Source organism: Podarcis melisellensis (genome assembly GCF_964234715.1).
Source record: "Podarcis melisellensis genome assembly, chromosome: 3".
Lineage (NCBI taxonomy): Eukaryota > Metazoa > Chordata > Lepidosauria > Squamata > Lacertidae > Podarcis > Podarcis melisellensis.
Window position 1 is genome coordinate 53264812 of NC_138530.1, and position 13578 is coordinate 53278389.

General features: G+C 39.5%; 1 protein-coding gene across 1 annotated transcript in view; it reads left to right on the plus strand.

Annotated features, from left to right (window-relative positions):
• Nucleotides 1-13578, plus strand: part of EZR (ezrin) — a 36579-nt gene that overhangs the window by 14786 nt on the left and 8215 nt on the right. The window contains exons 3-8 of the mRNA XM_081905715.1: nt 290-373; nt 5078-5173; nt 6647-6921; nt 7077-7160; nt 8118-8264; nt 11533-11629. Of these exons, the coding sequence (XP_081761841.1) occupies nt 290-373; nt 5078-5173; nt 6647-6921; nt 7077-7160; nt 8118-8264; nt 11533-11629 (783 nt within the window). The remainder of the gene's footprint in view (nt 1-289; nt 374-5077; nt 5174-6646; nt 6922-7076; nt 7161-8117; nt 8265-11532; nt 11630-13578) is intronic.

Below are 13578 nucleotides of genomic sequence, written 5' to 3' on the forward strand. Positions count from 1 at the left end.
AAATGTCATTTTACTTAAACTAAAAAGCTCAATCAAAGCCAGGAGCTGCAAAGCAAGTAGAACACTCAGGATAATGTCTGGCAAATTACCTTGATAGACCAGCATCTTGAAATGTTTGTAGCACTTATGCGCTTAAACACTATGGTGATTTTATTTTTCAAAATTGTTTACTAGCACATAGCATCTTGTATACACTTCAAATCCTGAACCACAGTTCTAAAATCTGTTATACAAATTACAGTGCACACTGGCTCTGTTTTCATATCCATTACTTTAATTTCTCTTCTAGGTCAATGTTCGAGTTACCACTATGGATGCAGAACTGGAGTTTGCCATCCAGCCTAACACAACAGGCAAACAGCTGTTTGACCAGGTCAGTATATAGTGTGTAAGTTTTCATGGAAGTTTTCTGCAGGGAGGGTGGATCACCTGAGACTTTCTCCTTTGCTCAAGGAACCATTCACTGGGTGGCATGTTGCAGATCTGCCTCTGTACAAATCAGCAATAGAAAGCTGGTGTTCCTTTAAAAATCTTAAGTTTGCATGTGCCTGAAATCCTTAAGGAGAGGTAAAGGGGTTTTCCACCTACTCTTCTGGACATAAAGAAAAGGGAGAAAACACCAGCACTCTGGGTCTGTCAAGTAAAGTTGTTAGATCAAAATTTAATCCGTAAAGGAATATAGCAAAAAGTACTATGTATTCTGTGACCTTGCTGTGATTTAGAAAAAAGAAATCTGTAGTCTTCATTGAAGCTATATTGCTCAGGTGTGAGGGGAAAGCCATTCACTTCCAAAATGGGTAGGAAAATATTGTGTCAAGATTGTTTATTTGCTACACACACACACACACACACACACACACAACTTTGTAATGTAACAGTACTCAGTTAATAAATGTTTTTAGATTAATTGGCTGCTAATAAATTATTTCTAGGGTTCAAGTACAGGTTCTGTTATATTGAATCAACATGAGTAATTGTAGAAGTGTGTATTAATCATACTTAAACTGCTCAGCACCTGTCACTGCTGTGGGATTACCAAATGGGGAGAAGAAAATACCCTGTATTAAAGGGGATGTGGTAATGACTTAATGGAGCATATCCCAAAGAATATTGGAAAGGCTTTAATATGGTCAATCTGTATACTTTGGAAATGGGCTTCCACTTTGTCATTTCTGCTTAGTAAAGGTCACCACAGAATTTGCAACAGGAAAGCTATGCTATTCTGCCTTACTAGTTCCTTAAGGTTTATAAGATACGCTGTGTCTCTAAGGGATTTGTCTGTTATTGGTGGCTGTTGTAAGAAAAATGAAAGACAATTGGGAATGATCAATAGAGTGTAAACATTCATAGATATGATAGATAGCCCATTCACCTTATTACCGTGATTGAATACAGGTGTGGGTAATATTCCACCTGCATCCAGTTTGCCATTTATTTTGATATCCTCAGGCAGAGAGGCAATGACTGCAAGGCATTTGACCTATGCACATGTGGGCCTTTGGGTTAGAGACTATAATGAACTGTGTAGTACAGCAGAGGGTCTGTATATTTCTATTATTGTGAAGTCAGAGAAAATTGTACAGCGCTACAAAGAATAAAATCCAGTTTTCCTCTTAATATATCTTGCAAATTCCTATTTTATTTTATTTTTTACAACCAAGGAGGGAAAGCAATATTGCACCATCCATAGCTGTATATTAACTACAGTAAAGTTTTAACTATTTTTTGAAGTTGTGAATAGGGAGAGAGAGTTTTGTTAATAAATAACAAATATGAGAGGTTAGCAGTCACTTTCCTGCCAGCGATTTAACTCTTTCACAAGGTTTATGTAACAATATAGGATTTGAGAATTTAGCAAGTTTTCCTTATGTAGAAAGGAAAGGCAGCATGTTGTGGGGTGTCAGTTCTGTGCATTTTATGAGGGAAATAACGTTGGAGGCTGTCAGTGCCACCATTTCTCTCTGTCTAGCTAGGAAGCTGACCAGGTAGTGCCAGCAGCCTGCTTAATGCCGAGAAGTGCGAGGCAGAATTGTTTACAGGAATGGCAGATCGATAGTGGAATAACCCTCCTGGGTCAGAGGAAGGTTCATCAGTTCCCACATTCTGCCTCCCAGGGATGTAGAGCATGTGTCACATTGAGCGTCCTCACCTCCGGACCTGACATTTGGATGTAACTTGCTTCCATACAACCGAGATTCCTTTTAACAGCTAGTTTATTTAAAACTAAACTATCATGAATTGCCTTATCTAGTGTGGTAATTAATTCCATGTTAGGTTTTGGATGGGAGAAATAAACTTTATTTTGTCTGACCTGAACCTACTGGGAATCAGTGCCTTTGGATTTCTGTGTGTGTGTGTGTGTGTGTGAGAGAGAGAGAGAGAGAGAGAGAGAGTGAGAGAGAGAGAGAGAGAGAGAGAGAGAGAGAGAGAGAGAGAGAGATTTTCTACCTCATGCTTCCCCACCCACATAGTTGTCTCTTTTCTAAACAAACCAACCAACAAACAAAGCCCCAGTGTTTTAATAAGGGAAATGTCCTAAGGCCTTGCCAGTGACCCAACTGCAGCCCTGTACCCACACAACCCTGTCCCTGCATTTAAAAATAAGGTATTCTAGAACAGAGTCTGTGGAGGCCTGACAAGACTTCTCTGTAGAAATGATGCAACATCTCCTCTCATTTGCCAATATGTACAACCAGATCATAGTCGCTTTCCCTCCATAAAAGGGTCTCTTTCTTGGCTTTTTCCTTCCATACCATCACTGTGCCTTACGTAGGTATTTTCAGGATTTGGGTAGTATCAGTCTGTTTCTGCTGTTAGCAACATCAATAAGCCTGGAAACCTTGCCCGCCCCCCTAAAGATGTTGGAAGCAGCAGAGGGAGGATGAAGATATATGAACAGGCCTCAATTCCCAAACAAAGTGTAATAAATGGAAAAAAGATTAAGTACCACTGCCCTAAAGGGGGCAGATCTCTGAGGAAGTTGTCCTACAAGTGTTTGCCCCTTTGATCTATATTCATAACGAAGTTTATGCTGTCGGTTCATCCAGTGTGTTTAAAGCAATTATAGTGTTCATTAAATAATTTATCAGATCTGGAAAGAGCCAGACAACCCATGGTCCAGAAAGTCTCACTAATTATGCTCAAACTGTACTGGAGAATAGATTTAAACAAAGCCCTGCAGAACATAAATTAACTTAGATTGGTACATTACTGAGGCTAAATACTGCAGTTTCCCTTGGTTGCAAAACTAGTTCTGAATGCATGAGACTCGTCTAGAATATATAATTCCAAATGTTCATTTTATCTCTGGCACTGAGTGTGTGTTTTCTCCTACATTCAGTGCTTTTTACTGGCTTTGAAGATTGTATTGAAATGGATTCACATTGCCACCCTTTATTTCCTTGCCAGAAATATTTTGAGCAAATTCCATTTTTTGCTTCCTTTAAAATATGTTTTGAGTATCAGAGTTGTGAAGCAACAAAACTGCACTATACTTTGCAAATCTGAGTGGCATTCCTCTCCCACTATGTGTTCTGTACTCTTAATCTCAAGATTTTCCATAGCACGTAGTAAAGATTTGAAACTTTTCCAGGTGGAATATGGAATGCTAAGAGAATTATGTGATAGAATTGTAATTAAACATTGGTGCAAAAAATTTGTGTTACTTCACCTAATTCTTGGGCATATTTTTGGGAGTGAGGCATTTTATTTTGTTTTGACACTTGGTTTAAAATAGTATTTTCATTTCAACTATTTCAGTAAGCAAACTGAGGTTACATGAGGCTGGAAATTTTACTTAATTCCAAAATGTCAAAACAATTCATTCTCTCTGATGCATTTCCAGACAGTAAAAGCATAGTCTTGAGAGTTGGTCTTGTCTTTAAATAGGGCATCTTTCTTTTATCTTTTTGTAAGCTCTTCCTTGATTTCCATTTTGTCTCCCATTACCTGTCATTGATTTAATCTGTTAGATTATCTGTCACTAATAATCTAATGCAGCTGAAGGAGACAATCCCCACAGAGTGTTAATTAAAGGCAAATGGCATAAATATGTCAATTGGCTATCAGGGCAACTAGTAGATCACAGTAAGAGGAAATCACTGCAGAAGGAATGTCATTTTAACACATGGCTAGCTTTATGCTACTTTTAATCACTGTTACTATTTTATTATTGAAAATCACCCTGAAAATATATATTTATAAAAAATATGTGTGTGGTATAGAAAACTATTAATGGGGAAGTCTTTGACACCTTAAAGCATCTTCCACCCCACAAAGCAGATGCTGCTAATTCATTCGTTTTTGAAAATTTGTAGTATTGTAGTTTTCTTTTTTTAAAAAAATCTTATGTGATTGCTTTTGACGGGAGAGCAATTACAGTTTTGCATGAGCTAATAGTTGTTACACTTGGCTGCTCATCTTGTTTAAATTCCAATATCAGAATTAATTACAGGAAGCTTTTACAGCTTTCAAGCAGCTTTACAGTTTTTATTAAGGGAGGATCACATTTCAGAGATACAGCTCCTCCTAGCTGAGCCTTCTTTCTCTATCTGGGTCTTTTTGAACCCTGAGACTCTTCTTAAGAGAGGCATCTAGTTATGCTATTACTGATGATAGCTAGTTATGCTATTAGTGATGAGACTGCACCAAGCAGCTCTTAAATTTTGGAGTGCTTTAAAAAAAGAAAGAGCTATAAATACCTATCGGTTTCATTGTCTGTTTTGCCCACTGATTAATCTGACCTCTGATAATATGAGGCAGCAGGCAACTGATCAGCATGTCCTTTGTTCAGCCTTTCAAACCAGCATTTTTACACGGAAAAAAACCTTACCAAGCATTTGCCACGTTCTTCTCTCAGCCTTTTGTTTCTTTCCTGTATTGAATGGGATCAAATTCCATGGGATCAAGTAGTCCTGGCAAAGCTGGCTTTTAGAGGGTCTTGAAATTTGCATCTTTTTCAGAGGTTGGAGTTGGCAGTCCACATATTCAGGCTTACATGCTATGGCAGGAGTCTTAGAAAACAGAGGTGTTTGACCTTTTTATTTCAACTCTTCTGGCCTCCCTTCTCATCTTTTAGGTGGTCAAGACGATAGGCTTACGCGAAGTCTGGTACTTTGGTCTTCAGTATGTGGATAACAAAGGATTCCCAACCTGGCTGAAGCTTGACAAAAAGGTAAATGAAATGAACTGAAATGGAAAATACAGGCACAGCTGTGCACTAGCCGCCTTAGCTGCATCTCTGCATTACTTTATTATACAAGAAGGGCACACAGATAATATTGAGAGTGTGAACTTGGTCAATATTAGTCTGCAATGGGACTTACAGTACAATGAGACATTTGGTTGGGCCTGGCAGATACTAGGGAGCCATCTACATCGGGAGTTCAATCCAGTAAGCCCAGCAATTGCTGTGGTGACTTCCATAGGTTAAAATGCTTAGTATGGGAAACTCCATTTAAGAAAAAAGAGATGCAGTATTCAGTCCTCTGGTGACTAACGGCCTGGCAAACAAGAGTTCTTGCTTAATTTCTGAATACTGTCTGTTTGTACATAGTCTAGTCTCAGCTTGTCTGTTGCCTACTCCAAATAGCTGTCTATTGTGTTTATTTCAATTAGCGGAACTTCTCGGTATACATTGCTTAATCTCTGCAGGAGTAGTTGCCAAATTGCCTAGAATAAATTGTTCTCGCAGATTAGTGAATTACCATGTGGAGACTAGTATAGACCTATTCCTTGTTCTAAAGCCTTCAGGATTTTTAAATAAAACAAGCCGTGTGTGTGCCTGTGTTGTCATAGCTTTCTCTTTTCCAGCCTACAGTTGCTGTTACGGCTGATGCTTTGGTGAAAAATACAATAGCATTGTACTGCAGCTCTGTTCTGTCTGAGATAATTTATTTCTCTTGCCATCCTAGCAAACATTCAGCATGAGCTGTACATAATATTGATATACCTTAGGAATGCTGATGCACTAGTAATTTGGTCTGGCATTGTATAATGAGCAAAGTGGCTGAAAGCATGCACTCATTACTTCATCACACATCTAAGCATCTATTTATTTAATAAATTATGCTCCGTTTTTTCACCATGCATCTCAAAGCTGCTTAAGAAAAGGCAAAACATACATCGTTGCATCCAGGTAGTTACTATGAGGCTGCCCTTTGACTTAAATAAATGAACAGCCCCGATCAAAAGTAGCACCAAAGAATGGAGTACAAAGTAGGATGTGAAGAGCAAAATCGCCTCTTGGCAAGTGGGAAGCCTTATGGTCACAGTGCTAAGGACAGTGTTCAACTGAATAATTGTGTGAGTAGAATAACACCTGCTTGTGCAACTGGACTCCACCACCACCGTCACCCCATGCCATCCTCAGTTATACTCCAAAGGGATAGGGGAAACCACAGAACAAATTTAGGAGGGGTGTGGAGTAAGGGGAGGAGTCCTGGTGTGCAAGCAGAAGTTTTTCCTCTCACACAAGGGGCTATTTAGAGTTTCTATGCAACTCTAAGGCTGACAACCAAAAGACTTAGCTTTGAATAATGTGTTCAGAAATGTTAATAGTCAACAAGAAATTGCTAACATTCAATTGTGTTTTGACATGCTGCTCATGCTTTGCTGCTGCTCCCTCCTTGCCCCCGCTCCATTTCAGGTCTCTGCTCAAGAGGTCAGGAAAGAGAACCCTCTGCAGTTCAAATTCCGTGCCAAGTTCTATCCTGAAGATGTATCTGAGGAGCTGATCCAGGACATCACACAGAAGCTGTTCTTCCTGCAGGTGAAAGAAGGAATCCTTAGTGATGAAATCTATTGCCCACCTGAAACTGCAGTCCTCCTTGGGTCTTACGCTGTGCAAGCCAAATATGGAGACTACAATAAAGAACTGCACAAGCCTGGATACCTCAGTTCTGAACGCCTCATTCCCCAAAGGTGAGAACGTCTCATGGAAAACTTAGGGACAGGGCTTCTCTGGGGAATTTTAAGCCCATTCTTTAAAACTTAGACATACACAAGTTTAAACTAGAGCTTACAACTTTCTCACCTCATGGCTTTTTTTTTTGTTTTTTTTTTTTTTGTATATTTAGAGTAATGGACCAACATAAACTCTCTAGAGAACAGTGGGAAGAACGGATCCAGGTCTGGCATGCCGAACATGGTGGAATGCTCAAGTGAGTTATGGCACTGAGGGGGTCTGTCTGTTTTCTTAAGCCCACATTTTGCATTCCCATTCCTCACCAGTTCTTAAATGAAAGGTAACTCTGTAGAAAAGAACTTGCAACAGGTTCTTTACATATATCCTGCTCTGGCCCATCATCTTCTCTACATTCCTGATACATAATTGTCCGTTGATATATGTAGAAATTCCCGTGCTGGGCACAATGTGTGGGTGAAGCACAACATGATAGACTGGAATTTTTGAAATCCTCTTGAAAGTACACAGGTGGGGCTGCATTCAGTGAGTGTGTAAGCAAACACGTGTAGTGTTCAACGAGTGTAGTGTCTATGTACCTGTGCATACAATAGAGATGAGTTGTACAAATCAACAATTGCACACTCCTCCACCCAAACACTTGCACCTGTGTACAGGTAGTTTGTATCTGTTCAGTGTAACAAGCTTATAGGCAAAAGTTTTAGAGTATTAGCAAAGCTGGAAATTTATTTATGGAAGTATTTCTATTGTACCATATCATAATATATCATAAAAAATAAAAAAGCCATTAAAAGCAATAGAAAAAATAATTGTGGTGAGTGGCTAGTTAAAAAGTTGTGAAGGCCTGTTGGCATAAAGATGTCTTCAAGGGATGCCTGGAAATCCAAAGGGAAGGATGGCAGCCCATCACGGCTGGAAGAGTGTTCCACAGGATGGCATCAGCAATACTAAATGTCCAACTTCTAGTTAAGGCCAGTTGGGCCTCTGCTGTAACCCGGGTACAACTAACAGGTCTCATGTTAGACAAGAAATAAGTAATATTGTAATCGTTTTGTAGTAAGGTGGTGTTTCTGTTAGTCTCCTCCTGTTACCCCAATGAGTGCATTTATTTCCCCAATGGCACAAAGGTTTTGCATCAGTCTTAAAAGAGAAACATCATCTAACATTTCCTACTTATGATTTCCTTGTCACCCAGAGAGAATGCCATGCTGGAATACCTAAAGATTGCCCAGGATCTGGAGATGTATGGAATCAACTACTTTGAAATCAAGAATAAGAAAGGGACTGATCTCTGGCTGGGAGTAGATGCACTTGGGCTGAACATTTATGAGAAGGACGACAAGTAAGCGGATGTTTTATTATTCCTTTGAGGTTGAAGAGCAGGCATTAGTGCCAGATAATTCTCTCGTTATCTGTGCTTTGTATTTTTATGGCAGCCTTATCAAAGCAAGTCACCTTGGTGTGCTGAATGCGGTGGTGCTGGGAAACACGTGGCCTCAAAGTGACTTGCCTTTACTATCTCCAAACTGCGACCTGTTTTCCCCTTAACTCGTATACTAGCCCTTTAGAAGGGCAGGCAGGGGTCAAACGGAAGAATCCATTATATGGTGTAAAGGTAGGCCATATATCAGATCTTAATGATAGGGCTGGCAGAAACTTGGATCCAACTTCATCAAAACATTGTGCACAAGCAGAATTAATGGGGAGGAATTCAACATTGCACTTTGGCAATCATTCTGTCAGGGCAAGCATTTTGGCTTGTCAGATGGAATGATTCCCCCTTCACCTCCTGAACCCCCAGAGCCAATTTTGAGGGGTGGGGAGAAGGAAGAAAGCCCCTTTGTGCAAATTAAGTTATTGCATTCATTAGTTGAATCCTGCCCATTATCTCTTAACTGATCGCTGGTATGTGTCTACCAACACCTGAAGCAGACAGGACTCTAGGGCCATTCAGAGCCAATATACAATATATTCAAGTTGGAGAGAGCACTTTAACTCACTTTTCTTAGTGGCTGGCTCCAGCCGTGAGCCATTTGTGCGCACCTGTCCTTAGATGGCTAGGTCGGAGTCAAACTGGAAGCAAATTAGGTTGTGTTCTCTGCCATACACAAATTTGTAGCTGATCCTCTTTCATTAGGTAGCTGTGAGATCTCTAGTTTTGGAAGAAGGGTGGGGAAACAGCAGACTGGTAATCAGGGAGCAAAGAGAAGAAACTTAATGGGGACAAAATGTAAAAGAAAACTAGTCGTATTTACGTGCAGCAGAGTTAAAGGATATGAGTTTGGAAGAATCTGAAATAAAGAACATACCTTTCTGCCAGTACTAACTTTGCTTTGTCCTCTCAGTTCAAGGTAAACCATAAGCCCATATAACTAGAGATGTTCAAGCAGTTTATGGAAATAGGATAGAATAGGTCTTCATGTTGATTTTAAATGAAATAGTCTTGGGATGGTAGAGTAGGGGAGAGATTTTTCTGGAATGCTAAGGTGCACCATCACCCAGAAAACAAGGAGTGTCACTCTAGGTATTGCATGAGTGAAACTACTTCTAGTTTTAGTGTAGCCATAGTCATTCAAACAGGTTTTGCAAGCTATCTATGCTTCAGAAAGGAAACTTTGCCTCTGAAGGAAAATCGGGGGAGGGGCAAACATGCATAGCAAAGTAAGCGCTGGGACACCTGAAAATTAACTCATAACCTTCATGATATGAAGAGGCTGGATCCCACCCTCTCTGTTTATGAAGTTAGATGTCTGTGTGCTTAAATGAATTGGAGCTGGGTTGCATGTGAAGGGCTGTAGGTAGGAATGGCCAGGTAGGAAAAAAGAGAAGGGGCCCCTGCACATTTTATTAGTTGTTTAGAGCAACCTTCTCCAACCTGGTGCACTTAAGATATTTTGGACTACAACATTTGGAAGGCAACAAGTTGGGGGAAGTCTGGTGCAGAAAAGGAATTTCAGCAGGTTTAGCTTGCATAGCTTGTCATGCCTGTTGGAATTTCCTCTTCTACACAACTGTGTCAGAACCTAGCCTTCTTTCTTTATTTCCCCTTTCTTTTTTTTCTTTCCTTTTTTTGCATCTGGCCACCTTAGCTGCAGGGCAGAATAGGGCAGAACCACACCTGTGGTTAACAGAGCTTAACATATAAATATTAGTGCCACTGCTTTTCATAATGAAAACAAAATTATAGTTCTTCTGCACGTAATTATTGTGTTGGTCTTTTAAAGTGGCAGACAGAAGGGATACATTAAATTTTAGTGTTACGGTTATAATTTTATAGATTGTCCTTCTAGAGATGGGATTGAACAGAGGGAGCATTTTGACACCTTTCATCATAAGAGATGTGCAATACACATATATAAAGTAAATGGGTATCAACATACTGAGTGGGTCTTAATAGTTTTGCTTTGCTTTAAAGCAGAAATTGTGATAATCTGCCACTAACTGGAAGTGAATTTTTGACATGAATAAAACCTGTATAGAAATGAATTGATGGGCAAGGTGCAACTAAGCTTCCATAAGATAGTTTCTTTGGTTATTTTCAATCCGCTTGTATCAAAAGGACAGGAAATTTAGGATGGTTGAACACACAACAACCCCAGAAAAAGTATTGCATTAAAGCACCAGTGAATAAGCACTAAAAAATGAGGATGCAGATTTACATAAAGTTGCTATGCAAATTTGCATAAATATACTTTCAGAAATAATTGCCTCTCACCCTAACGGGGAACAAGACTTTGGCCATGTGACCTGCGCGTTCTGCAGGTGGGAAACCTCCATGGGCAAATTCAAAGCGACTGTTGCTGCTCACCCTTCATATGGTTATTTATATTTTCACCAGATTTGGACTGGACAGCCTTTCAAACAGAAGACTGTCCTCCCTAAAGTAGGACACATGGCTGCACAACTGTCCCAAAAGGCAAAAATCAAAAGTCACAAAAACCAAGCAAAAGTCAACCACCACAAAATACCCAAACAATAGCACCTCTCAAGAAACAGGCAAATCTCCACCCGCGAAGGGGGAAAGGAATACATATACCCCACCCAGAAAGGCAGCACACAAGTGTGCATACTCACAACAAAACAAAAGGCATTCTGCACACAATCCCCCAAGCAAGCACCAGTAGGATCCCTTTTCTTAATAATAATAATAAAAAGGTGACCAGCCCCTCCATTCCTTTGTTGAGAAGAAAGTCTTTGGTCTTAACCTGAGCCCCAGAGGTATTCCAAGGAAAGGAGACGAAGAGGGAAAGAGACTGAAGATCTGAACTTCTGTTTTCTAGCCAGCCCAGCACTGGCCAAGTTAAAAGAAGAAAAAGAAAAAAGGGAGGAGAAAGGGACCTCCAGCTGAGGGTGACATAATATCTGTGGGGCCCCAGATCTAAGAAAAATTAATACCTAGGTTTAGAACTACAGGCCCCAGCCCTGAGATGAAATTGAAAAATGGTTTGTTTTATGTAATTGCTTGTCTACATAGGACCAAATCTGATGGTAACGATGCTGTAGAGATCTGACCCTTTTTATATTTAAGCATTGTCATATTCGAGACAATTTATGTATAAAATCAATGTATCTTCTTGAAAAACAAAACCTTAATAATTTTGTGCTTGCAGATTAACTCCCAAGATTGGCTTCCCTTGGAGTGAGATCAGAAACATCTCTTTCAATGACAAGAAGTTTGTCATAAAACCAATTGACAAGAAAGCCCCAGTAAGTATAGCCGATGAGGAGTATTCCTGCCAAATCGAGAATATTAACTTCCATCTTTACTCTGATACTTTTTATGCTAATAGCTCAGTTGTGGATTGTATGTGTCAGCAATCCACCAGTACTTCAGCTCATAGGTATTAAATTGCTTATTAAAGGATTAAGAAAATAAATGGTGGCATAAAAAGTAACATTGACCTAATAGAAAATTATTGCTGTTCAGTTGTGTCCCCTCCCCCTTTTAGTATTTTCTCCAAAATGTTCTTTGTGACCTTAATCTGTAGTATGTACTTCAGAGACCACAGGAGCAATGACTCATTAACTCTTCCCAGTAACAACTCAGATTACTGTTTCCTGTATCTGATGGAAAGATTTCCTCCTGAGGTTTCTAAATATCTCACCCCATAGACCACTTGCTGTAAATAATTTGTATTTGCTAATTGCCTTTGCCTTCCCCCTAAATACCCCTCCAATGTATTGGTGAGAGGGCTTGGTGAGTGAAGTTGCCTCCCCTCCAGACTTGCTGCTTTGCTGCACTGAAAGCCTTTATTTCCATGAGATAAATCTGATTGGCAACAATGAATTCATGAAACGCTCCTTTATTCTTGTGTGCATAAGCTTCCCATGCCAGATAGTTGTTCATTATGTTGTAATTTATATACAAAATATTTCCTAATCTTGGGCATAGCCGGTCTTGTACAAACTGGGATGCACTTTTAAAAAGAGATTTTTCATGAGGCTATTCCAGAAATGGTTGTTGTAGCCCAGGGAAGGGCATTGAACTCACAAAATGCTTCGCAGTCTTTGACTCTGACACGCGATGAGTACTAGCAAGGTTCTCCTGTTGGCAATTGTAGAGGAAGAAAAGCCTTTGTGTGTGCAGGGCACTGGATCACAACCCACATGGATCTTGGGAAAGTGGGTCCAGAAATTCAAGGGTTCTCTTTTTTTTGAAAAAATTAATTTTTATTCAAATTTCCAATAACCATTCCGTTTATAATTAAACATCCAATTTAACTTATACATTCTTTTAGACTTCCATCAGCCTATCTGACAATTTTCATATTCATCACAACTTCTCACATTTCCTAAATTTATGTTGCACTTTAACAATCCTTATTTTATCTTCTCTTTTAAGCGACATTCCAATCTATTTTTTCACAGAGCTTCTTGAAATCCAACAAGCGTTATTTCCTGATCACACACAGTTTTCATATACTCTGTAAATTTATTCCAGGGTTCTCATGCCTTTTACTTAAAAAGAACTGCTATTAAAAGTCAATTTCATACACAGTAATCTGCATAAAAGGATACTCTCTCAAATGAAATGCACACGTCTTTATAGCCATTATGAAAGCTCAATGAATGTCTTTTCTCATGAGCATAGTAGTCTGTGAAAACCTTGGTAACAAAAGAACTCTCAACCACTGCTGCACTATTTATCCTATTAGGAGTGGGAATTGAGAAGCTGTATAGGCATCCAGTTCAGAGAAACACTGGAGACATGGTGACCTCTGTGCTTTTAAAAGAAACATACACTGCTTTGGATGATTGAGGCATGCCTTCTGTTAGGTTAATAGAAGCTTGGAATTATTAGGGAACTAAGAGCCATTGAGGTGTAGGAATTGGACTGAGGAAGTTGGACTGCAAATACTTAGCTCAGCTCTAAACAAACATGACTTGCCCCAAGTCACTATCTACCTCAGCCTAAATTGCCTCACAAGCTGTTAGGCTAAAGGGGGATTTTAATTCTCATTACTGTGAGGTCCTGACATACAAGAAAACGTAACTGCAGTTCAGGGGAACTGGCAAGCTGCAGGTTTGTGCCAAGTTTACTTTGGTGAAACAGCAGTGAAGTAACTTGTTTCAATAAAAACTCAGTGTTGGCAAAAAATAAATGTGATAAAAGTTATCTCCAAAGTGTTGGGACACCATTTTGTTTAAACATTTTT